We start from the raw sequence: 26,599 nt of genomic DNA on the forward strand, positions 1-26,599 counted from the left end.
TGAAATATAGAATACGGTGCTGTGTAAAGGGAAGCTTTTCCTCCTTGGCAAATGATAGTAAAACAGCCAACTACAATGATAACTTGCGTTTATATAGCAACTTTGATATTGGTAATTGCCCCAAGGGATGTTATGCAAGAACAACCAATCAAAGAATTGAAATTGAGCCAGAGGAAGAGGTATTAAGATGGTAACCGAAAGATGAATCAAAGTACCCTTCACACATCTTGTTGATGTGCAGAGTAAAATGTAGGAAATCTAATGACGAGGAGGAAAAAAATGTTATAGGAAATAATTCAAATGGTTTCTCCATTTCCAAAATAGGTTCAAAATTCTTTATAAAGGGTCAAATGGCTTGCAGAACAATCCAGGACCCATTGAGGTGGAGCATAGATTAGAGAGCTTGACATATGCAGAGGTACTGGTTTCACAGGAAAAAGAAAACAGACTTGTATTTATATAATTCCATTCACAACCTCCGGACATCCCAAAGCTCTGAACAGACAATGAAGTACTTTCAAAATGTAGTCACCGTTGTCATGTAGGAAACATGGCAGCCCATTTTCACACAGCAAGCTCCCACAAAATAAAACAGCGTCAATGACCAGATAACCTGTCTATTTCATTGTTCAAGGAAAATTATACCAGGTGGATTAATTAAGAACATAAGAACCAGGAGGAGGCCATCTGGCCTTTCGAGCCTAACCCTTTATTCCTCAAAAAATTATCTATCTTTATCTTGAAAACATTTGATGAAGGAGCCTCAACTGCTTCACTAGGCAGGGAATTCCATAGATTCACAACCCTTTGGGTGAATTGAAGGGATCAATTGAGAACACATGTAATTTAAGTTATCTATATTTGTATTATGGAAGAGTAATAAGGAATTAGAGTAAGGTATAGATTTAATAGGTATAGATTTAAGTGTGTTCAATTTAGTGGTTTTGTGTCGGTTAGGGTAAAAACTCTAGTTAGATTCACGTTAAACAACAGTTTTAGCATATATAGGGGTTTTAGGTTCAGTTCAAACTATGTTTCTATTGTGCTGAGAGAGTTTACAATGGCAAAAACAAACACGACCTTTGAGGAATATCGAGACGTTGCCAAGCAATCAGGAGCACTTTTGTGGAGAAGACAATTTTGAGTTCAATTTTACCCGGAAGCCAGAGTAGAAGAGCATTGCAGAGAGAGAGGGTGAAAACCTCTTGCAGCTTTGCTGGAATAAAAGCTTTAATTTGAATAAGAGGCAAAGAAGGCAAGTACCAGAAATCTAATGAACAGCTAGCTAAGGAATGAAGATAAGTTTCCAGGACATTTGAAGTTAAAGAAACAGAGGAAACTATAAACAGGCTATTGTGCATTGAAGCCACATAAAGAGCTCAGGAGTTGGCTCGTGAGAAGCCAAAAAGATATCGGAAGTGGTTCTAAGGTTTGAGATATCTTACCATAGACTGTGAGGCAATACATGAAATAATTATGGAGCAATTGGTAACTGGGTCTCAGAGTTTGTGTAAAAAGCATTCAAGGCAAAATAATCCAGAAAGGAGAGTAGGAAAATCTGGCGGTGGATACCTGATGAAAACAACTGAGGGAAAGCATTGTTTGAAAGAAGATTTTAAAGTGCGTCTTTTTAGGTGCGGTGTTTGGAGACACTCATCTGACAATCATCTGGGGGGAATTTGAGGACAAATTCACAGAGATTTTGAGTGGAGAATGTTATACTTGAAATCTGTGCACACTTGTTAAGATAGGGGGCAGGGAAGGAGTATTATATTGTAGAACATAGAACAGTACAGCACAGTACTGGCCCTTCATCCCACAATGTTGTGCTGACCATTTATCCTAATCGAAGATCAACCTAATCTACACCTCTTCAATTTGCTGCTGTCCATGTGCCTGTCCAAGAGTCACTTAAATGTGCCTAATGACTCTGACTCCACCACCTACGCTGGCTGTGCATTCCATGCACCTACGACTCTCTGTCTAAAGAACCGACCTCTGACATTGTCCCTATACCTTCCTCCAATCACCTTAAAATTATGTCCCCTCGTGACAGCTCTGCGGAAAAGTCTCTGGCTATCCACTCTATCCATGCCTCTCACCTATCAATCCCCCTGTTAATGAAAGCCAACACACCATCTGCCTTCTTAACAGCCCTATCAACGTGGGTGGCAACTTTGAGGGATCTGTGTACATGGACCCCAAGATCCCTTTGTTCCTCCACACTTCCAAGAATCCTGCCTTTAACCATGTATTCAGCATTCAAATTTGACCTTCCAAAATTAATTACTTCACATTTATCTAGGTTGAATTCCATCTGCCACTTCTCAGCCCAGCTCTGCATCATGTTGTAACCTGCAACAGCCTTCGACACTATCTACAACTCCCCCAAACTTTGTGTCATCGGCAAACTTACTAACCCACCCTTCCACTTCCTCAGCCAAGTCATTCATAAAAACCACAAAGAGCAGAGGTCCCAGAACAGATCCTGGTGGAACACCACTGGTCACCGACCTCCAGGCGGAATAGTTTCCATCCACTACCACTCGCTGTCTTCCTTCGGCCAGCCAATTCTGTATCCATACAGCCAAAGTTCCCTGTCACCATGCCCCCTGACTTTCTGAATGAGCCTACCATGGGGAACCTTATCAAATGCCTTACTGAAATCCATATACACCACATCCACTTCCCAACCTTCATCAAGGTGTCTCGTCACGTCCTCAAAGAATTCAATGATTTGAGGCATGACCTGCTCCTCACAAAGCCATGCTGACTATCTATAACCAAACTATATTTTTCTAAATAATCATAAATCCTTTCTCTCAGAATCCTTTCCAGTATTTTTCTCACCACAGTCGCAAGACTGACTAGTCTGTAGTTCCCAGGGATTTCCCTATTCCCTTTCTTGAACACGGGAACAACATTCGCCTCCCTCCAATCATCCGGCACGATTCCAGTGGAGAGCGAGGACGCAAAGATCATCGCCAACAGCGCAGCAATCTCCTCCCTCGCTTCCCGTAGTAACCTTGGGTATATCCCGTTGTAACCTTGGGTATATCCTGTCTGACCCAGGGGACTTATCTATCCTGATGCTTTTCAAAATTTCCAATATCCTCCTTCTTTTTTTAATAAATTTTGGAGTACTCAATTAATTTTTCTAATTAAGGGGCAATTTAGGGTGGCCAATCCACCTACCCTGCACATATTTGGGTTGTGGGGGAAAAGCCCACACAAACAAAGGGAGAATGTGCAAACTCCATATGGACAGTGACCCAGGGGCGGGATTGAATCTGGGACCTCGGCACCGTGAGGCAGCTGTGCTAACCACTGCGCCACCTTGCTGCCCTATCCTCCTTCTTAATATCAACCTGTTTGAATCTATTAACCTGGTTCACACTATTCTCATGAGCAACAAGGTCCCTCTCTCTAGTGAATGCTGAAGCAAAATATTCATTTCGGGCCTCCCTTATCTCCTCAGACTGTCGGCACAAGTTCCCTCCATTATCCCTGATCAGCCCCAGTCTCACTCTGATCACCCTCTTATTTCTGCCACAAATTAACTCCTTGGGGTTTTCCCGAATCCTTCCTGCCAGGGCTTTTTCATGTCCCCTTCTAGCTCTCCTAAGTCAATTTTTGAGTTCCTTGCTGGCTACCTTATAACCCTCTAGAGCCATGCCAGATCCTTGCTTCCTCAACCTTACATAAGCTTCCTCTTCCTTTTGACTAGAAACTCCACTTCTCTTGTCATCCAGGGCTTGGTTATAATTAAACTTTTCATGTTTAACACACGTTTTTTTCTTGTTGATAAAAGCGAGTTGCCAATCCAATTACTCTGTTCCTTCACATTTAAAAAAAAAGTAAATTGTTACGGTCTTCTGAGCCAGGGTTCTATTCCAAGACTTTCCCTTCCTGTCATAACACCGACTGGGATCGTAATGCAGGATGGGACTGCACATTCTCCTCTTTGAACGCTTTTGGGCATCGATGGAGTGGAAAACTGAGAGATGTTACAAGTTCCACAGTTTTGAGATGCTGGGAAGGAATGAGCCAGAAGAAAGTGTATGTGACATATCTTGATTTCTAGATGCAGGAAAGGGAATAAATATGTAAGGGGGGGGGGGGGGGGATCTCTGAAGGAGCAATTGAGTTATTCTCAGGATCAATGAGCTTAGTTTGATTGCAAAAAAAGACAGAAAGAGAAAGGAGGCGAGGAGCAGGATGTGAGGAAGGGATCACAGGGAACCACAGCAGGAAGGGGGAGAGAGAAACGCCTCTCTATTCTGGTGAGAAAATAAATTCCTGTTACTTACCTTATGGACAGTTGGCAATGCTGAGAGACAGATATCCATTTCAGCGGTCTTAGAGAACCCAACTGCTTTGCGTAGGTAGCGTTCATGGATTGTGCAGTTGTTGAGGATGTACAGACCACACGCTACAGCATAACCTCCCCAGTTTGATACACCTAATAAAACACATTGACATTACAAATTGGTTCTTCTGCTGTTTATGGATAGAGTTTGAGTTGATCAAATCTCACAGACTCAAATGTGAGAAAGGGCCCTTCAGCCCAGCAATCCAAATAATTCCAGAGCCTGCAACTGTTCTGTGATAAGCAACCGTTCCATACAATCTGTTCGCTATTTCTGTGGAATACAAATATCTATCAATGAAAATTTGTCTTGCTTTAAAGTTACTGAGATGAATTAGTTACAGAGATAGACGTCTTTAATGCTCCTCTTTGCTGAAGTTTCTCATCCATGAAACCATTGTTGTAAACCTCTTCTGCACTCTCTCCAATAAATCCCACAATACTATATGCTTTATTAACTGTTCTCTCCACTATAATGGGCCAGGGTTTAGAGAACACCAAAGTATATCATGGAGTTCACCTGACCCACGACTGTTTATAGATGTTGGTTATGGGGAGCACAAAGGGCAAACTTTCCAGGTGTTATACAACAAAGACCTTAAGTATTTTTAAACAAACAATGTTTATTCTATGAATCCAGTTAACATTTTATAAACACACAGTAAACAGTTCATCAACTACCAACACAAATAATCCCCACAGATACAATACTCTATAGATAACCTTTAATAACTTTCCTAACAACATCCATAAGTCAAATACCCTTTTTAACAGACAGCAGGTTTGAATTCTCTACAGAAAGCAGTTATCACTTTAAAATTATCAAGTGATCTGAAGACATTCTTTTGCATGCAGAGAGATCAAGATTCACCTTCTTGTTTGAATGCAGCTCCCAACTGAAAACAAAACCAAAAACTCAGTACAAAACAGCTTCTAGCTCAAAACGAAAGTAAAAGCCAGAAACACAACTCAGCTCCACCCACACAATGACATCATTGCAGCTATGCGATAAACACATTTTTCTTAAAGGGACACTCACATGACACCACCTATCCTATCACCTTCAATGATCTGTGCACATATACACCCAGGTCACTCTGCTCCCACAGCCCCTTCAGAATCGTAACCTCTTATTTTCTGGAAGAGGATGAACATCTTGCCAAGGCAGCCTTCAACACATCATCAATGAAGATGAACATCTTGCCAAGGTCATCCCCACACCCCCACTACTGGCCTTCAAACAACCGCGCAACCTAAAACAAACCATTGTTTGCAGCAAATTACCCAGCCTTCAGAATAGCGACCACGACACCACACAACCCTGCCAGGGCAATCTCTGCAAGACATGCCAGATCATCGACTTGGATACCACCATTACACGTTGTAACACCACCCACCAGGTACGCGGCACATATTCGTGCGACTTGACCAATGTAGTCTACCTCTTACGCTGCAGGAAAGGATGTCCCGAAGCGTGGTACATTGGCGAGACCATGCAGACACTGTGACAACGAATGAACGGGCATCGTGCGACAATCACCAGGCAGGAATGTTCCCTTCCAGTCGGGGAACACTTCAGCAGTCAAGGGCATTCAGCCTCTGATCTCCAGGTAAGCGTTCTCCAAGGCGGTCTTCAGGACACGCGGCAACGCAGAATTGCCGAGCAAAAACTTATAGCTAAGTTCCGCACGCATAAGTGCGGCCTCAACCGGGATCTTGGATTCATGTCGCATTGCATCCACCCCCCACTATCTGGCCTGGACTTGCAAAATCCTACCAACTGTTCTGGCTTGAGACAATTCACACCTCTTTAACCTGTGATTATCCCTCTCCCTGGATCTGTAATGATTTGATTACCTGCAAATGCTCGCATTCCAAGCATTGTCCAGCATCTCTGACTTTGTCTATATAAATGTTTCTGGAACATACCTCGCCATTCACCTGAGGAAGGAGCTGCGCTCCGAAAGCTCGTGTTTGAAACAAACCTGTTGGACTTTAACCTGGTGTTGTAAGACTTCTTACTGTGCTCACCCCAGTCCAACGCCGGCATCTCCACATCTTATTTTCTTAGAATCATAGAATTCCTGCAGTGCAGAAGGAGGTCATTCAGCACATCATGTCTGCACAAACTCTCTGAAAGAGCACCCTACCTAGGTCAACTCCCCCACCCTATTCCCCCATAACCCCATCTAACATGCACATCCTTAGACAGTAAGGAGCAATTTAGCATGGCTAATCCACCTAACCTGCACATTTTCCGACTGTGAGAGGAAACCAGAGCACTCGGAGGAAATCCACGCAGACACGGGGAGAAAGTGCAAACTTCACACAGGCTGTAACCCAAGGCTAGAATTGAACTCGGGTCCCTGGTGCTGTGAGGCAGCAGTGCTAACCACTGTGCTACTGTGCTGTCTGCTCATGTTCTTCCTACTAAAATGTATCACTTCACACTTCTCCACATTGAACCCTTTACTCTCTCTAAACACTCACCAAATTGATCAGCTCTACTCATCACAACTAGGAGATGCCATAGCCTACACTCAGCATAGCTCAGAGTACAGTAAGACATCTTACAACACCAGGTTAAAGTCCAACAGGTTTGTTTTGAATCACTAGCTTTTGGAGCACTGCTCCTTCCTCAGGTGCATGAAGAGATTCCAGAAACATATATATATAGACAAAGTCAAATATGCAAGACAATGCATATTGTGAGTCGTTGCAGGTAATTAACGATAACCTCATGATGCTCCACTTCTCCAGCTTCCACCCTAAACACATTAAAGAAGCCATCCCCTATGGACAAGCCCTCCGTATACACAATATCTTCTCAGACAAGGAAGAGCGTAACAGACATCTACAGATGCTGAAAGGTGCCTTCATATGAATGGGATATGGCACTCGGCTCATCGATCAACAGTTCCAATGCGCCACAGCAAAAGCTGCACCCACCTCCTCAGAAGACAAACATGGGACACTACAGACAGAGTATCCTTCATCGTCCAGTACTTCCCTGGGGCGGAGAAACTACGACATCTTCTTCGCAGCCTTCAACACATCATCGGTGAAGACGAACATCTTGCCAAGGTCATCCCCACATCCCTACTTGCCTTCAAACAACCACACAACCTCAAACAAACCATTGTTTGCAGCAAACTACCCAGTCTTCAGAACAGCGACCACGACACCACACAACCCTGCCATGGCAATCTCTGCAGGACATGCCAGATTATCGACATGGGTACCACCAATACACACAAGAACACCACCCACCAAGTACGTGGTACATACTTGTGCAACTCAGCCAACGTTGTCTACTTCATACGCTGCAGGAAAGGATGTCCCGAAGTTTGGTACATTGGCGAGACCATGCAGACACTGCGACAATGGATGAATGGACATCGCACGACAATCGCCAGGCAGGAATGTTCCCTTCCCATTGGGGAACACTTCAGCAGTCAAGGGCATTCAGCATCTGATCTCCGGGTAAGCGTTCTCCAAGGCGGCCTTCAGGTCACGCGACGACGCAGAATCACCGAGCAGAAACTTATAGCTAAGTTCCGCACACATGAGTACGGCCTCAACCGGGACCTTGGATTCATGACGCATTACATTCGCCCCCCACCATCTGGCCTGGGCTTTCAAAATCCTACCAACTGTCCTGACTTGAGACAATTCACACCTCTTTAACCTGTGATTATCCCTCTCTCCAGTTGCTCCATCTGGACCTGTAGACTTAATTACCATCAAAGACTCGCATTCAAAGTATCGTCTTGCATCTTTGACATATATATATATATGTTTCTGGAACCCACCTCATCATTCACCTGAGGAAGGAGCTGTGCTCCGAAAGCTAGTGTTTCGAAACAAACCTGTTGGACTTTAACCTGGTGTTGTAAGACTTCTAACTGCGCTCGCCCCAGTCCAACGGCGGCATCTCCACATCATAGCTCAGAGTAGTAAAACAAGCAGCATGAGCATTGTAATGTGCATCCTTCCTCTCCCACAAGCTTGAGAACAGTGTCTAGATTAGTGCCGCCACTGTTTCCAGGTTACTGGTGAAATAACTGGCCAAAGGTGACTTTGAAATCATCAAATTTAAAAAGCTGAAAATTGCATTTTTAAAACCAACCTCTGCGTCTCCAGCTTATTGTTGCAAATCCCAATAAACCCACCTGCAATGACTGTAAAATCTGCTTCAACGTCACAAGCTATCAGGTCCCCATTGTGAATGTATTTTCTGACGGTCTCTTTCACCTTTCCCATTCCAAGTTCATTCCCTCCATCGCCAATACCTAGAGAACAAAGAGACAAACTGAACCCTGTGGCAAACAAACCCATGGGTGTTTATTGGGAGGCAGATATTCATAGACCAATTCAAGATAATTGCAGAGGAAGGGACTGAGGGGTAAGAGACATGGAACTGCTATATGGCAGGTCAAATGATCTCTTCCAATCCTGTATACCCCTCTGCTCCTAATTTTGTACATTTGCTCTCCCACAATATTACAGAAAAAATGTATTCTTCAGAAGGTTTTGGGAGATATTTTGTATTTCAAATACTTCCTAACATTTTCTAAAATTTTAGACTGAATAATTATGATTATCATCATCAAGGAGACTTAGTATTAGAAAATTGGGGATAAATAATAAATAACTGAAATAATAATTTGAAACAATGTCATGAAATGATTAGCATCTCAAGGGAAAGCCAGTGGAATTCTATGGGTCGATAATTTCCTCAGAATTGACACAGACTCTTCTATGGGACTGACCCAGAAATATTTAAGGGAGAGTAGAAACAAGCAAGCGGAAATCGGGAACTGTTTCCATTGGGGTAGCACAAGTGGCTAGCACTGTGGCTTCACAGTGCCAGGGTCCTAGGTTTGATTCCCTGCTGGGTCACTGTCTGTGCGGAGTCTGCATGTTCTCCCCGTGTTTGCGTGGGTTTCTTCCGGGTGCTCCGGTTTCCTCCCACAGTCCAAAGATGTGCAGCTTAGCTGGATTGGCCATGATAAATTGCCCTTAGTGTCCAAAAAGGTTAGGAGGGGTTATTGTGTTATGGGGATAGGTTGGACGTGAGGGTTTAATTGGGTCGGTGTAGACTCGATGGCCAAATGGCCTCCTTCTGCACTATGTTCTAAAGAGACCATTTGTGAAGGGTGAGCGTGGACAAGCAGCAGCATCTCAGGAGTGGCATCTCTGCCAAATTCTCACCAATACTTGCATTTATGTCATGTTTAGGGGCTGGTTTAGCACACTGGGCTAAATCGCTGGCTTTGAAAGCAGACCAAGGCAGGCCAGCAGCACGGTTCAATTCCCGTAACAGCCTCCCCGAACAGGCGCCAGAATGTGGCAACTAGGGGCTTTTCATAGTAACTTCATTGAAGCCTACTCGTGACAATAAGCAATTTTCATTTTCATGTTTTCAATGTAGTAAAACATCCACTGGCACTTTACAGGAGCATAACCCGAACACAAAATGTTAAATTCCAGTTGGGACCATGGATTGAGTGGTCACACACAGGGCAGCTCCTGCTAAAAGGCACAGAAAAGAGCTCTTTTCACCCGATACTGGGTGAAATCTTGATGAAAAGGCGATGGTGAATGTTGAAGGAGCAGTTTCCCCCAGGAGTGGTATGTCTGCTGACTATCAGACCCGGCATAAATCAGTGAGATAGTTGGCTGAAAAGTTGGAGGGAGCCTTTGCTGCAGCAGCCACTGGAAGTATGCAGGTGGGGGAAGGCCCAGTTAGAGGAGCTGATGGCGTTTATTGAAGACAAATTCTGCCGACAGAGGAAGGAAATGCATGAGGATCGTTCCAAGGCCATCGAAGGAGCTGTGGCACCCCTGATGTGTTCTTTGGAATGGGTGGAGAGGTGTTTAGAGGTGCAGGGGTCGCAGATTCGGGAGATCAAAGGAATGATCTCGGACCATAGAGATCGTGGTGGCTCTGGAGGCGGAGGTGGGGCTCCTAGGGATCGGGGTAAAATATTGAGGGCAAAGGTGCAGGAACAGAAGAATGCCTTGAAAATGCAGAACCTGCAAATAGTGGGCTTGCCTGAAGGAGTGCGAGTACCACGAGCTACATCTCGAAGATGCTGGTGGGGCTGGTGGTAGAAGGGGTGCTAGATAATGGCCCTGAAGTGGACCAAGCGCATAGGTTCCTGAGGCAGAAGCCTGGAGCTGGGGAGCTGCCGCGGGCAGTGATCGTGAGACTCCACAAATTTATGGAGAAAGAGAACATTCTGCGATGGGCCAGGGAGAAGCGTACCTGCGACTGGGAGGGGAATAGCATCCGAGTTTATCAGGACTTCGGAGCGGAGTTGGAAAAGAGATGGGCAGGCTTCAACAAGGCCAAGGCGGTGCTGTAACGGCAGCAGATAAGGTTTCGGGTGGTCTACCTGGTGGAATTATGGGTGACATTCGGAGACCGGGGGTATTATTTTGAGGCCGAAGAATTCATTAAGGAGTATAAACTGGGGGAGAACTGAGGAGACAATGCTGGGGAACTGAGGTGTTGCCACTTTTTCATGGTTGGGAGCATGTTTGAAGTGGGGGTAGGGATTGGGGATTTTCATTTTTTGGGGGGGTTGCTGTTTAATGTTGCGATTGTAAGAGGTTGCAGAAGTGAAGAGTTTATGTGGGGATGGATGTGGGGATTAGGATGGTAATGTGGAACATCTGGGGACTGAATAGGCCAGTTAAAAGGTCACGGGTGCTCGCGCACCTCAAGAACTTTAAAGCGGGGGTGGTTTTCTGCAGGAGATGCACCTCCATGTGAAAGACCAGGTTAGGTTAAGGAAGGGGTGGATCGGGCAGGTTTTTCACCCAGGGTCAATTTGAAATCGAGGGGAGTGGCGATTTTAATGAGCAAAAAAATGGTATTTGTGAGCGTGAAGGAGGTGAGGGAGCTGGATAGGAGATACGTGATTGTGAGTGGGGTATTGGAAGGGGCACCGGTGGTGGTGGTAAATGTGTATGCCCCAAATTGGGATGATGTGGCATTTTCAGCACCCAGTGGGATGGGAGCATTCCTTCTTTTCACACGTCCATAAGGGATATTTGAGAATTGATTACTTTGTAGTGAGTTGGGAGATTTTGGTTGGGGTGGAGAGTGCACAGTATGTGGGGATAGTTATCACGGACCATGCGCCCCACTGGCTGGAGATTTGGTTTCGAACGGGATGAGATCAGAGGCCAGAGTAGAGGTTTGACCCGGGGCTGTTGGTGGATGGAGGTTTTTGTGATAAGGTGCGGGCAGTGATTAAGGAGTATGTGGAGTTGAATTAGAATGGAAGGGAGTCGGCGGCCATTTTTTGGAAGCATTGAAGGCAGGGGTCCGCGGGGAAATTATTTTGTTTAAGGTTCGTGCGGATAGGGAAAGGAGGGAGGAACATGACCGTCTAGTGAGCGAGATGATGGAGGTGGACAGGGAATATTCGAGGATGTCCACCATGGAGTGATTGGCGAGGAGGTAAAGTTGCAGGGGCAGTTTGACAGGTTGACAATGGGGAGGGCGGTAGGGCAACTGCGTAGGGCAAGAGGGGTGAAATATGAGTATAGGAAGAAGGCGAGCCGCATGCCGGTGCACCAGCTGCTGAAGCAAGTTGCATCCAGGGAAATAATGAAGGTACGGACTGAGGCTGGGGATGTTGTGTCGGAGTCAGGGAAGATAAACGAGGCGTTTAAGGCGTATCTCCAGGAACTTTACGAGGCGGACCTTGGGGGAGAGGAGGGGGACATGAGGCGGTTTCTGGATGAGCTGGGATTTCCCCAGGTGGAGGAAGCAAAGAGGAAGGCGGAGGAGCCCCTGGGGCTGAGGGAGGTGCTGGATAGTATCAGGGGTATGAAGTCGGGGAAGGCCCCGGGGCCGGATGGGTACCAAGCGGAATTTTATAAGGAATTCGCGACAGACCTGGCACCACATCAGTTGGGGGCGTTTAATGAAGCACTGGAGAAGGGGGAGTTGCTGGAGACGATGTTGCAGGCAGTAATCACACTAATCCCAAAAAAAGGAAAGGACGCTGTGGGATGTGGGTCGTATAGATCCATATCACTATTGAACATGGATGTGAAAGTATTGGTGAAGTTGTTGGCGGGGGATGGAGGACTGTGTCCCGGGGGTGGTTGCAGAAGATCAAACAGGCTTTGTGAAGGGCAGGCAGCTCGCGAGTAATGTAGGACGGCTGTTGAATATGGTGATGAATCTGTCGGGGGCTCTGGTACCGGAGGTGGTGGTGTCCATGGATGCAGAGAAGGCATTTGATCGGGTGGAGTGGCGGTACTTGATCGAGATTTTGGGAAGGTTTGGGTTTGGGCTGAGATTTGTGGCATGGGTGCAATTGCTGTATGTGGCACCAAGGATGAGGGTGAAAACGAATTATATGAGCTCACGAAGCTTTGACTTACACAGGAGTATGAGGCAGGGATGCCCGCTATCGCCATTGCTGTTTGCATTGGCCGTAGAGCTGTTGGCTATGTTTCCCAGGGGATCGGCGGAATATGAGGGGACAGAGGGAGCATCGGGTGTCGTTCTATGTCGACGACCTGTAGCTGTATGTTTCGGATCCCTTGGAGAGTATGGGAAGTATTATGGGCCTGCTGGAGAGGTTTGGAGGGTTCTCGGGGCACAAACTGAATCTAGGGGAAAACCCAGTGAATGAGCTGGGGGGGAATGCCATTTACGGTGGATAGGTTTAGGTATTTAGGGATTCAGGTAGCGAGGGACTGGACGAGGCTCCACAAGTGGAACCTAACGAAGCTGGTGGAGGAGGCCAGGGAGGATCTTAGGAGGTGGGATACACTGCACTTAACATTGACTGGATGTGTCCAAGTGGTGAAAATGGATATTCTGCAAAGGTTCTTGTTTATCTTTCAGGCCCTCCTGATCTTTATACCAAAGGCCTTTTTTCGGAAAGAAGGCCTTTTTTCGGGGAAGGTGCCGAGGGTGGGGAGGATCCTACTACCAAGGCAGAGGCAGCGGGTGGGGGATGGGGGGGTTGGCGTTGCCGAACTTGCTTCATTATTATTGGGTGGCGAATGTGGACAAGGTGCGGCAGTGGTGGGAAGGAGAAGGGGTAGAGTGGGTTAGGATGGAGGAGGGATCTTGTAAGGGGTCTAGTTTGAGGGCTATGGTGATGGCAGCATTGCCAATGGCTGAGTAGGTATTCGGGGAGCCCGGTGGTGCAGTCCATGGTGAAGATATGGAATCAGCTGAGGAGGCATTTTAGGGTGGAAGGGATGTCGGTGTTAACGCCGCTGTGCAAGAATCATGGGTTTGAGCCGGGGGGATGGATAGTGTATACTGGAGGTGAGGGAAGTGGGGTTGGTCAAGGTGAGGGATTTGAATTTGGAGGAAGGGTTCGCCAGCTGGAGGAGCTAAGGGAGAGGGTAGAGCTGCCGACAGGGAGTGAATTCAGGTATCTGCAGGTTAGCGACTTTGCATGAAAGGAGGGGTTTCCTCGGTTGCCGGGTTACACCCTTCTGGAGCGACTGCTGCTACCGGATGTGGAAGGGAGGGAAGAATTGGGGATATATACAAGTGGCTGGGGGAGCATGGCGGTGAGCAGGTTGTGAAGATCAAGAAGAAATGAGAAGCAGAGTAGGGAGGGGAGATCAATTGGCGAGTATGGAGTGAGGCACTGCGAAGGGTAAACGGGGCCTCCTCTTGTGCTAGTATGAGCCTGACACAGTTGAAGGTGGTGCACACGGTGCATATGACTCGGGTGAGAATGAGTGGGTTCTTTCAGGAGGTAGCAGATGAGTGTGAGAGGTGTGTGCAGGGGCCAGCGAGTCACACGCAAATGTTTTGGGGTTGCGAAAAATTGGAAAGGTTCTGGGCGGGAGTGTTCGCGGTCTTAGCCAGGGTAATGGAGCAGGAGGTGGACCGGGACCCTTTGGTGGCGATATTTGGGGTTTCAGAGAAGCCGGAGCCCATGGAGTGGAGGAAGAACAATGGAGAAAATGTGTACAGAGACTGTATAGTTGATTGTTGGGATGTATGTTTCCCGGGGTGTTTATTTGCTATAACCTATTTTGATACATGTTTGTAATAAAATACATTTTTAAAAAAACAGAACACAAAATGTTTGACACAGAACTAAGTAGGAAGTCTTCACACAGATCAAGGTTTGTAAGGAACCTCAAAGAGAGTTGGAGAGTTTAGTGAGCCAGAGGTTAGGGCCTGTGTTGCTGAAGGAACAGATGCCAATGGTGGAGTGAGGAGGTTGCAGAGATAGGCTATACTGGGATTAGATGCAAGAAGCATGTGCCTAGATGCAGGAAGGATGTTCCTGATGGCGAGAGAGTCCAGAACCAGAGGTCACCGTCTAAGGATATGGGTAAACCATTTAGGACTGAGATGAGGAGAAATCTCTTCACCAAGAGAGTGGCGAGCCTCTAGAATTCACTACCAGAGAAAACATTGTTATATATATCTCCTGGGGCGAAAGGGGTCAAAGAATATGGGGGAAAGCAGGAACAGGTTACTAAGTTGGATGATCAGCCATGATCATACTGAATGGCAGAGCAGGCTTGAAGGGCCAAATGGCTGCCTCCTAGTCCTATTTTCTATGATTCCATGGGTACAAAAATTAGAATTTTTAAATTGAAGTGCCACTAGGCTGGCAGCCAGTATAGGTTAGTGAGCACAGATGGAACTTGATGCAAATTGGGATAAGAATGACAGACACGTAATACACTGCACAGATTCCTGCATAGCAATTTGGAATGACAGCCCACTGGTATCCCCTCCCTTCTTAACCAAGGTCTAAGGCTGTTAGCAGAACATCAGCTGTATACCAGCATTTAGAAATTATGAAGGAATAGCGTGATGAATGTAGGAATTTTGGATGTATTGTATTATAGGTATTTAGTGAAGTAAGGGTTAAAAGCCTGGGTTGAGAGTGTGTTTGACGGCTGATGTCATGTTTTAAAAGATTCTCCGGTCACAGAAATCAATATTATAGCATCTTCCCTGTCAAGCCATGTCAGAATCTTTGAATTACATCCTCTCATTCTCCTAAACTCCAAAGACAACAACGCTTTTAGGAGACAGAGGTACAATTAACCATTGTAAAAAGCTTGGGCTAGTGCTGTTTTGTTTTGAATAAGGGGATTCCCTGGGAAGTTAATTAGTTTTCAGTTTGATGAGATGATGCCATTGCTGGGAGAAGCTAAAGAGCTAATGCTTGAGAAAGCATTTTCAGTTCACTTATGATGTGGCTGAAGCTGAGACTTCAAGTAAGACAGTCTGTTCTCACTGTAAGTTAGTTAAAATAGATTAATTTAATAATAATAAATTTAAAGCAGTGCAGACATGTCAGAGGACAAGGAGGAGCTGAAACAAGCCAATTAAAACAACTGTTTAAGACAAAGAGTAAGAATTTCTGACAGATCTTTTCTATGAAGCAGTGTCAAAATATCTCTTTCTCAAAGAATATCTCTGTAAAGCAAGCATTCCTTTGTCCCGTTTGTATTTACGATGGATTGAGAGCTGAGATGGCTTATTTTCTTGTTGCTTTCGTGGAAACAAAGATTAGCAATTAAGTGTATTGTATTCATTGCATTCAGTAGCATCGTTTAAGGGGTATTTGAAAACTATTTTCTGGTGTGGTTTTAAGATTTTAATGCTGTGTTCATAATAAAGTTTATTTTAATGTATCATGTCCCTATTTCTTTGTGCAATCACTTCTGGAGCAAAGCATCCTTTCCTCACAGTTTTACAAAATTAAAATAAAATATTTGGGTTTCTGTCCAGTATCCTAGGCACTGTTGGGATCTGGTCTGGGATCATAATAACAGTGATAAATATCCAAGTCAGAATAACTTGGAGGTGTACAAGAACATAAGAAATTGGTTCAGAAGTAGCTCCTATGGTTACATGAACCTGTTCCATCATATAATAAGATAATGGCTGACCTTCAACCTCAATTCCACTGCTGCCCTGTTCCCATGTCCCAAAGATCTCCTAATCTCAGCCTTGAATACATTCAACAACTAAGTATCCACAGCCTTCTGTGATTGATAATTTGAAAGGCTCATGAGCTGCTGAAGGAAGAAGTGTCTATTTATCTCAGTCCTGGATGGCTGATCCCTTATTTTGAGGCTATGCACCCTAGACTCTCCAGTTACAAGAATCAACATTACAGCATCTTCCCTGTCAAGCCATGTCAGAATCTTTCAATGACATCTTCTCATTCTTCTAAACTCCAAAGAGTAGTGACCCATTCTGCTTAATCTCTCCTTATAACAACTCTCTCTCAACTCAGAAAGGAATCAGGTAAATTTAGGCAGGTATGTCTTTCCTTACTTGTGGAGACCTGCTCATTCCTACTCTCTATATTCTGTCCTTGAACCAATTCTCTATCCGTGCCAATACATTAATCTCAACCCAACAAGCCTTTAAGAACTTTCAGGTGGTTCTCCATCGGCTGCCTTTTTGAAATCCAGATAGACTACATCCATTGGCTCCTCTTTATCTACCCTGTTAGTTACATATTTAAAAATCTCTAATGGAATCGTAAATCGTGATTTTCCTTTCATAAACTCTGCAGACTCTGCCTACTCGTATTATGATTTTCTAATCGCGTATTTTCTAATGATGGATTCAACATTTTCCTTCTGATGGATATCAACTAACTGACTTGTAGTTCCCGATTTTCTCTCTTTCTATTTCCTAAAATTGCAGTATTACACCCGCTCTATCTGCCAATCCACTGGGACAGTTCTAAACATAGAACATAGAACATAGAACATAGAACGATACAGCGCAGTACAGGCCCTTCGGCCCTCGATGTTGCACCGACATGGAAAAAATCTAAAGGCCATCTAACCTACACTATGCCCTTATCATCCATATGCTTATCCAATAAATTTTTAAATGCCCTCAATGTTGGCGTGTTCACTACTGTTGCAGGTAGGGCATTCCACGGCCTCACCACTCTTTGCGTAAAAAACCCACCTCTGACCTCTGTCCTATATCTATTACCCCTCAATTTAAGGCTATGTCCCCTCGTGCTAGCCACCTCCATCCGCGGGAGAAGGCTCTCGCTGTCCACCCTATCTAACCCTCTGATCATTTTGTATGCCTCTATTAAGTCACCTCTAAAGTTAAGGAATTTTGAAGATCACAACCAGTCATCTACTAAACCTCTTTTAGAGTGTTCTCGGATGCAGGTCATCAAGTGCAGATGAATTTGCTGGAGGTGATGGGGTTTCCTTTGACATTCGTGAGGATGGATTAAAAAAATATATTGTGTTGGCGAATATTTGGCGCGATTCTCCCAAAGGGAGACAAAGAGCCAACGCCAGAGTGAAACCCGGAATGTTTCACTCCTGTGTCGGAGGCCGCTCCTCGCCCCCTATTCTCCCCTCCCCCCAGAGGGCTAGGAGCGGCGGCGCGTCAATCTCGGGCGCCAGGCCTTGACGCTTGCGTCAAAGTGGCGCCGCCTGAATGACGCGGCCGGCGGCGCCTAAATGACGTCACCCGCGCATGCGCAGGTTGGCCAGCACCAACCCGCGCATGCGCGGTTGCCGTCTTCCCCTCCGCTGCCCCACAAGACATGGCGACTTGATCTTGCGGGGCGGCGGAGGGAAAAGAGTGCGTCTTTCAGAGATGCCGGCCCGACGATCGGTGGGCACCGATCGCGGGCCAGACCCCTCCTGGGCACGCCCCTGGTGCTCGATCCTACCTCTGCCCCCCAAAGGCCCCACACGCAGCGGTCGCGCGATGTTCACGCTGGCAGCGACCAGGTGTGGTTGGCGCCGGCGTGAACCGGTTGGATTCGGCAGGCCGCTCGGCCCATCCGATTCTCCGAGCGGCCTGTCACAAAACGTGACACGCCGTTTTGGGGGGGGTGGGGTGATTCGCCCGGCACTCCCGCGATTCTCCCACCCGGCGTGGGGTCCGAGAATCGCGCCCATTGTGTTATTCTCTAAAGACGTCTGTGGCATGTGTGTGTCTGTGTGTGAGAAAAAAATAATTAAGCTGAGGAAAGGGTAAAGTGACAACTGGTCTGGGAAATTGAAAAACAAAAGGGGTAAAGGTAGTAAATACATGCTTTTGTAATAAGAGGCCATCCTGGGGCTGGTTTAGCAAAGTGGGCTAAACAGCTGGCTTGTAATAAAGAACAAGGCCAGCAGCGTGGGTTCAATTCCTGTTCCGGCCTCCCCGAACAGGTGCTGGAATGTGGCGACTAGGAGTTTTTCACAGTAACTTCATTGAAGCCTACTTGTGACAATAAACAATTATTATTATTATAAGCAAGTCAGTTGGGTTTAGAAATTTGCATTAAGAGATAGTCCGGGACGTGGCTGTCCAGCTGTTAGGGACTTTTACAACGTACAAAGGTTTCATAAATAAACAAGTAGAGGTTATGAAATTTAATTTGACCCAAAAGGAAGGTAATACGATTTTTACATTTTGGAGAAGGTTGAGTTGAAAGAGGTGCTGAGGACAATGGAATCAAAGATGAAAAGAAAAAAAGTAAAATTAAGATATTGATCTTGGCTGTGTTGGAGAGATATCCGGAGACCAGCTTTATGCAGAAAGGAGGTAGGAAATCTGGAGCAGCAGTCCAGAATCCAAGAAAGTCTTTCTTTCAGAAATCAGTCCGGTTTCTGAATTTTCTTGGATTTCCACAACAAAGTGGAACAGTTTTTGAAGTCAACAGGTATTTGCAAAGACAACAGCAGTTTTGCCTTGGGCAATATTACTGGAATTTTGTTGTTTAAAAAAGTCTGCCAAGAAGGTGTTTACTTGCGTGATCTGATAAAGTGTATTCTTTTGGGGACTGTTTTAAATATGTAACTTCAATCTTGTATCCTTAAGTTTTCTTATCTTCTTGTTAATAAATCTTTTGATATTAAATTCTTTAAAATCGCAAAAGGGGCTGATTCAGCACAAGGCTAAATCACTGGCTTTGAAAGCAGACAAAGGCAGGCCAGCAGCACGGTTCAATTCCCGTACCAGCCTCCCCGAATGACACCCACATCCTGTGAGAGAATACATTTCAAAACACGGACAAATTTCCAACCTGACCTAAGTTTGCAGTTACCTGTTGTGGAAATTCCAGGGATGTTCTGTGCTGTGAGGAACAGTTTGTCAATTGGATCCACTAAATGTTTAATGTTCACTTTCCGTGCATTGTAGTAATTGCCATCTGCAGCCATTCCAGCACGTTCTATTGCTAAGAGATGATCAAACCTGTCCATAGATAATCATGCAAAATTACTCCTTAACTTGTTAATGACTGAACCCACATGTAAGTTACTTATTGCAACAATGGTCCATAACTTTCCCAGCGCAACCTCTGTGTTCTCCACAGAACTACCCTTATGATTTATTGAATTTATTCTCCTCTAATTCAAGCCAGTGATTTCAGTGTAATCTAGGCTGACATCTTAGTCCAATACTGAGGAACTGACCACTCATTTTCATGAGGGACCTTGTCCAAATGTAGAGTGATGTCTACCTTTACCTGTGGGTAATGTTTCATTTTGACCCAATCCATGCTTTACAGTTAAGGTTTACCTTGGAAACTGCGGATCTCCATCACGGCAAAGGAACTTTAGGGATGAATCTTCACCATTGTCCTGGAAGCTAACAACAAGGATGGGAGTTTTCAAAACTCCTAAAGACAAAAAGACAGGCAAAACGGTGACTATTGGTACACTCACAGGTAGCATGTCAGAATCTGTGAGAGTAAGGGACAGACTAGTGAGAACTGATGGACAAATCCATTCCAAATATTAACCTGTCTTTCTCTTCTACATGTTGCCATGACCCTGTGTGGATATCCAGCATGAATATGAGGAAGACAATCAGAAAATTTAGGAACATAGACAGGTCAGTTGAACGGGTGAACATTAAAGGGGATTCTATGATCCAATGTCATCTTGAATGTTTCTAATATTCAGCACCATCAATGGTAAAGGTTTTAAATGGCTTCTGTATGATGGAGACAATTACTAGATTTTCCAGAGTTGAGGTGAAGCCATTAAGTGTGATCTGTCAAGTAGCTCTCCCTGTTAACACAAATAGAATAATCTAATTTTCATGAGTGGAGGCGGAGATTAGAGTAATCTGGGAATCAAACAGTCCAAGGAGATCATTTTTAAAGTCTCAATGTTGCTGACCACTCAAACCTCACATCCATTAAGTAACTTTGGGTGGTTAGCAGCCATCAGGCTTGCTAAGGGTGCCTCTGTACACATAGCCACACCCGATTGCTGTCCAGTCACTTCCCCTACAAACCATCTATGTGTGGATGTCCCATGATGGAAACAGTCTGCAAAGTCTCTCAGACTGACCAGGCTTGTGCATGAAGAATGGGTTAAGTACTGGAGGTACTGCTGGTCTTTTCTGTAACTACCTTTAGGATAGAATGTGGGATGCCAGGAAGTGGGGAGATGTGTGGCGATGGGAGATGACGAACACAGACAGTAGGAAGGAGGAAACGGCTAAGACCATTCCTTAAAGCCTTTTTTTGTTCTTTACAGTTTAAAAAAAGAATGCTGGGCCAAATGAAATTGAAAAAGAAAATAACACTATCATTCAAAAAGGAAATGCTATGATTAAACCCACAGCAAAGGTGGAATTTAAAACCCTCTCTTCAGCAAGTTTGGTGATGGTGGCACTTAATCTAGCTGGAGTGGTAAATCCCATCACATTCCCAACTCCATGATCCGGCAACAATCTTAGGCCTTGGGTTGATGTCCTGCCGGCAGCAGCCATGTGTTTGAGCCAGCGAGACTGGCTGTTAGATTTTCGGGATGGAAAGTGCAAGATGGGGTGGGGGTTGAAGGAAATGAAGGCCTTCGTTTTGGAAGGGCAGTTTGTGACTCTGGAGGAGTTGACGGAGAAGTTTCAGATTCCACAGGGGGAGGCCTTTAGGTATATTCAGGTGTGGGACTTTGCAAGGAAGGTTTTCCTGATGTTTCCGGTGACACCTCTCCTCCTCGTTGTTGGAGGGGGTGTTGTTGGTGATGGAGTTGAAGTGGGAGGGGTTCATCTTGGCGATTTATGGAAAGAATTTGGAGGAGGATATGGCATCGATGGAGGATGCCAAGGCCAAGTGGGAGGAGGAGAAAATGGGGCTGGGAGTGGAGGAGGGGATGTGATCTGAGGTGTTGCAGAGAGTGAATGCCTCAACCTCATGTGTGAGGCTGGGGTTAATATAGTTAAAGGTGCTGTACAGGGCGCACTGACGAGGTCGAGGATGAGCCAATTGTTTGAGGGGGTGGAGGACATTTGCGATTGGTGTGGGAGAGGTTTAGCCAATCATGTACATATGTTCTGGTCCTGTCCGAAGTAAAGTTGGAGAAATTTTGGGGGTCATTTTTCAGCACCATGTCGGCAATCTTGCAATTGGATTTGGAGCCACTTCCCTGGGGGCCATATTTGGGGTACTGAACTTACTGGAACTGCAGATGGGAGCGGAGGCAGACTTTTTAGCCTCTATCCAGTTCCTCAGTATGGCTTGGCCTTCCCTAAAAGACACGATGCAGGGCTCTCCAGCTAATTGTCAAAATCTTTGTCACCTCCAAAAACCTTTAGTCCTCAGTTGTCAGATCAAACAGCCTTTATTCAAAGGGAAAAAAATTATTACCTTGCTCAACAGCTTCTTCAATAATCTTTTTGTTCATCTCTAAGGCTCTTTGATCTGTTACTATGACAACGTTTTTCTTCTGGGCCTGCAACATAGCTGCTATGGCAATCGCTCCTGGAGGACCATCCGTCTCCTCTGGAGGCTGGTGATTGAAGTGAGTTGGAAATCCAGTAGTTATGAGCACAGATTTTGCATGTGATAGTGACAGACAGGCTTTCACCAGCTGGTTTTCAATTAATAAATGCTTGATACCTCGATTGCCTGACGAGGACAGAAACATGTATTATAACATTTTTATTCCAACTGGTTCAATTACATTCAAAGATGCATAGTTCAATTGGACTAGTTCGGAATAAATGGAACAAGGTCCAATTGTTACTGCATGTTGATAACGGGTGAGCACCGGACAGATTCTTCACAGCAATGATTACTTGGGTCCAGGTTGTGGGTCCAGTGGAAACTACACACAAATCAATCAGTGTTACTAACAGTCGGGTAAGCAGCCACCGTGGTTTTATTTGTAGTAACTCAGCTGCTGACAAGAATTTTCTGACAGGCACTTACGTGCCAATAGATTTCCTTTGAAAGAATCTCCACCAAGTTGCCAAGCAGATAAAGCTACAGTCTGTTGTGTCATCCCCATCTCTGAAATCTCCTCCAGTCCAACAATCCTGTGGGCAATTTTGACTCTCCAATTCTGGCCAATTGTATGTCCTCAATTTTAACCACTCTGCCAGTGGCAGCTGCCCAGGGCTTAAGCTCTGGGATCCATCCTGTAAATCTATCCTACACTCTCTCCCCTTTGAAGTTAATTAAAACATAACCATGCCTTTGATCACCTGCCCTGCTATCTCCTTGCGTGTTTAGTATTAAATTTAATCTGATGATGTTCAATGGGATGATTGACTATTTTAAAAGCGGTATACCAAATATGTTATCTTGTAGTTTTGAGCCTGAGTAGTGGAGTATTGAGTTGGAACATCTTAACTAGGACATCAGTGAAGTGTCAATGTTCTCAATGTGTTCAGGGTTGGGGAGAGGGTATTGGAAATTGTGCAGCCTATTAGCTTTGCTGCTCCTCTCCTTCGCTGAAAAGCCCATGAGTAGATATTGGGCAAGCTCAAGGTTGACTTTGTCTATGGCATAATTTCTGGATGAAGAGTCAGTTGATGAATCCATACATGAGAAATGGACACTGAATGAGGTACAGCAGGGCTGCTACTCCCTATACAAACTAAATCATCAATTAGGAATCTATTCAGAGAGTCATGCCAGGAAAATACACTTTTCATTCACTCAAATTTGGATGGTCACTTCATTACCATATAGATTGCTGAAACTATTGGGTTAGAAAAATCAACAGAGAAAAAAACCCAACAGAGATCTATCCATAATTCATGAAGCATAGGGAAATGTCAACTAGCTGGCTATAATATTTCAGTTTCTGCCCACGTCTGCTCCCTGGTTGGTGTGCAACACTCTTGGATCATTGGTCATTGGTGGGAGGGTTCATTTCACAATGCTTGTACAGCAAGCATGCCCACTTCATGTGACCATACTTAGCGCTGACTGGATGGCGCATATGGGAATCCCTGGGCTGTATCTTGCAGGTCCCTGCCTCTAAGTGTAACATCACAAGTGTTAGGTTTTTAAAAAATCTTCTTAAGGTGATGGGGTAATGGCGCGAGAGAGAGAGAGTGGGTGGTTGTAGGAATCTATAAATGAAGCAGATAGTTGCAGAAACCTGCCAAACCCCGCCCCAGGGCCATTTCTAGGGTAACTTTGTGAATAAGTAAACTCTCCCATTTGAAATTTAAACCCCACTATTATACAGCTGTGATTAGCATTCTCTTCTTACCCGGATCTTGCTGAATCAGAATGTCCATAGCCTTGAATTTCTTAAGCACGGTAGCTGAGGCAACGCTATAGTGGAGTGGATTCTGAGAAATGCAGAAAATGTGCGGGGTTTCTGTGTCAGCAGCATAGTTGCTGACCACCTCCTGATCACTCCTCAAGTCAGTAATGAACATGCAGCCAGGAGCATGGGTGAAAGCCAGAGGGGATTCTGAAAGTAAGAGTTAATCGTCATTTACAGAACTTAAAGAGAAGGATGTAATCAATTTTACATCAACATTCACAATCTACATATCAGTAATAAGGAAACTAATGTGTAAGCACATATTCGATTAATCTGCACTGAGGGGCATTAACAACATCTACATCATTGACACCAACCCCAACAGTCCTCTTTTTCACAGTAACCTTATTGCAGTGTTAATGTAAGCCTACTTGTGACATTAATAAAGATTATTATTATAGAAATTTGATGGAAATAAAAGCAACTTGCATTTATATAACACGTTTAACATACTAAAACATCCTAGGATACTTAATAAATAAGGATATCAACGTTGGTGCGTTGTTAACTGGAGTCAGGTCTACACCTGCTTAAAGAGTTTGGAGGCATCCACAGGGGCTGCCGGGTGCTGAGGGGGGCTGTTTAAAAAGGTCCTCCTTGTGCTCCGGGACTTTGTTGCAATGGAGCCTCATTGCCTCCATGTGAACCTCTGCCCCTCTACCCACCCCACAGCACGTCATCCCTCCATGCTAACCTATGGTTCTCTTCTCACTCCTCATTGCCTACATGCCAACCTACGTCCCCACTCCCCCATTGCCCTTTACAGCCCCTTTACACTTAAGGAATGTCCCATACATACCACCCTTTGCTCTTACACCCTTCACCATAGACAGACCAGTTCTACAACCAGAGTGGCGCCAGTGGGATCGTCTTGCCCCACTGAAAGCAATTTACCTTTGAATGGTTCGTTGCTTCTGCCGTGGGGTTATCCCCCACAGCGGGACATGGAAAATTCTGGCTTTAGTGTCTACTGCAGACTTCGCTATCTTTAAAACAAAAACACTCTTACTGATAACATTCAAATTCTTCAAGTATTTCATCCCTTATAAAAATTTATTTCAAGTCCTTACTCCCTCATGAAAATATATATTTGCATTAATAGTCCCATAAAAATCTAATCTCTTTAGAACCACTTGGAGCTTTCAATCAAATTATATAGCCCATAATCTCCCACCCCACCTTTCCACCTGTTGATAATGGTAGGTTGTGGGAATAGTCAAGCAACACTAATCTTTATGCCAACAAATGGTGGAATAGCAAGCACCAATTTCTTTTAACTGTGGGCTGGATGGTTCTTTTCAAAACTTTAAAGGACCTGGGGTTTTAAATGACTTGACAACTGGACACTCCCCCAGAGTTTATCCACCTTTAATGCACATTCATGCCTATTCTTAACAATCACAAAGGGGCACCTGATCTCTCCAAAAGGGGTGCCTGACCTCCCCAAGTAACCCCAATAGCTTTCGACTTTTTCCTCAAATGGTAGACCTGACAAGTCACGTTTTGGAAATCCCAATAACGAAAACTGGACCAGCCTGAAGGTGCTTCCACTTATACATATTTTGCTGCCTCCATGAACCACAGATATGCAAAGAACACTCACTGTTGTTTCCCCCCCAGTCCCTGTTCCCCTCCAAGCCCCCGATGAAAATGGTGAGTGCTGGGTTCGGGGGCAGGACATCTGGAATCGAGGTTCCAGCCATTTTGTGACTGAAAATTCAGTCCTTGGTCTCAACAGCCACCAGATGTACTTACAATACATGTGCATTTTGCATGTTAGAGCTCCATCTATGAGCATCACTGATGTATTACTATCTTGCAGATTGGTTGCAAGAGCAGCTGCATTTCAAAAGTACTTAATTAGCTGTGAAGAGCTTTAGGGCATTCGGAGATCAAGAATGTATAAAGTTCTTTATTTCTTTATGATCCCGATATGAAAACAATTCTTCTAATACCCCCTTCATTCATCCAGCCGAAGAATTCCATCTACCCAAGTGATTTCAGTCTTCACCTAAAATCTCTACTTTGGATTTCTGTGCTGTCCTCAATCTTCCGAAAGGCCCAAGCTACTCGTCATTTTAAAGATATGATTTCATTCTGATTTTCCTCCATATCCAAATCATGCTTCCTGCTTCAAACCATTCCATAATTGTCCTCGGCTCTTAACTGATCCCTACCGACTGCCTCTCCCAATTCTTGATTTCCATTCTTGTTACCTTACACCAGACTGGAGGGATTTTCCCATTCCACCTGTCCAGAGGTTTCCCTGCTTCTGTCTCCAATGCTCTCATCCTCTCTTAATCCCTAACGGTTTACCACCCCAATTGTTCCATCATTCTCATAGAACATAGAACATAGAACAGTACAGCACAGAACAGGCCCTTCAGCCCTCAATGCTGTGCCGAGCCATGATCACCCTACTCAAACCCACATATCCACCCTATACCCGTAACCCAACAACCCCCCCTTAACCTTACTTTTATTAGGACACTACGGGCAATTTAGCATGGCCAATCCACCTAACCTCTACACCTAACCTATCCACCTCATCTCTGGAGCCCTAAAAGACACGATGCAAAATCAGTAATTTGTTAACTATTAGTTCGAGCAAAATTACACTTCTGACTTCTCATCCAAAACCTCCAGCAAGTCACTGTTTACCCAGAATTTTTAACAAGTTTATTGACCGGATGTGGGTGTCGT

The 26,599-nt window shown here is 44.9% G+C and overlaps 1 protein-coding gene across 5 annotated transcripts in view; it reads right to left on the reverse strand.

Moving 5' to 3' along the window:
- Window positions 1–26,599, reverse strand: part of dglucy (D-glutamate cyclase) — a 98,118-nt gene that overhangs the window by 2,106 nt on the left and 69,413 nt on the right. For all 5 annotated transcript variants that reach the window (XM_038773391.1, XM_038773398.1, XM_038773368.1 and 2 more), the window contains 6 exons: window positions 23,837–24,043; window positions 21,979–22,239; window positions 19,902–20,001; window positions 19,426–19,574; window positions 8,542–8,661; window positions 4,311–4,462 (listed from right to left, as the gene is read on the reverse strand). In XM_038773391.1, coding sequence (XP_038629319.1) covers window positions 4,311–4,462; window positions 8,542–8,661; window positions 19,426–19,574; window positions 19,902–20,001; window positions 21,979–22,239; window positions 23,837–24,043 — 989 coding nt within the window. The remainder of the gene's footprint in view (window positions 1–4,310; window positions 4,463–8,541; window positions 8,662–19,425; window positions 19,575–19,901; window positions 20,002–21,978; window positions 22,240–23,836; window positions 24,044–26,599) is intronic.

The sequence above is a fragment of the Scyliorhinus canicula genome, chromosome 2 (genome assembly GCF_902713615.1).
Source record: "Scyliorhinus canicula chromosome 2, sScyCan1.1, whole genome shotgun sequence".
Lineage (NCBI taxonomy): Eukaryota > Metazoa > Chordata > Chondrichthyes > Carcharhiniformes > Scyliorhinidae > Scyliorhinus > Scyliorhinus canicula.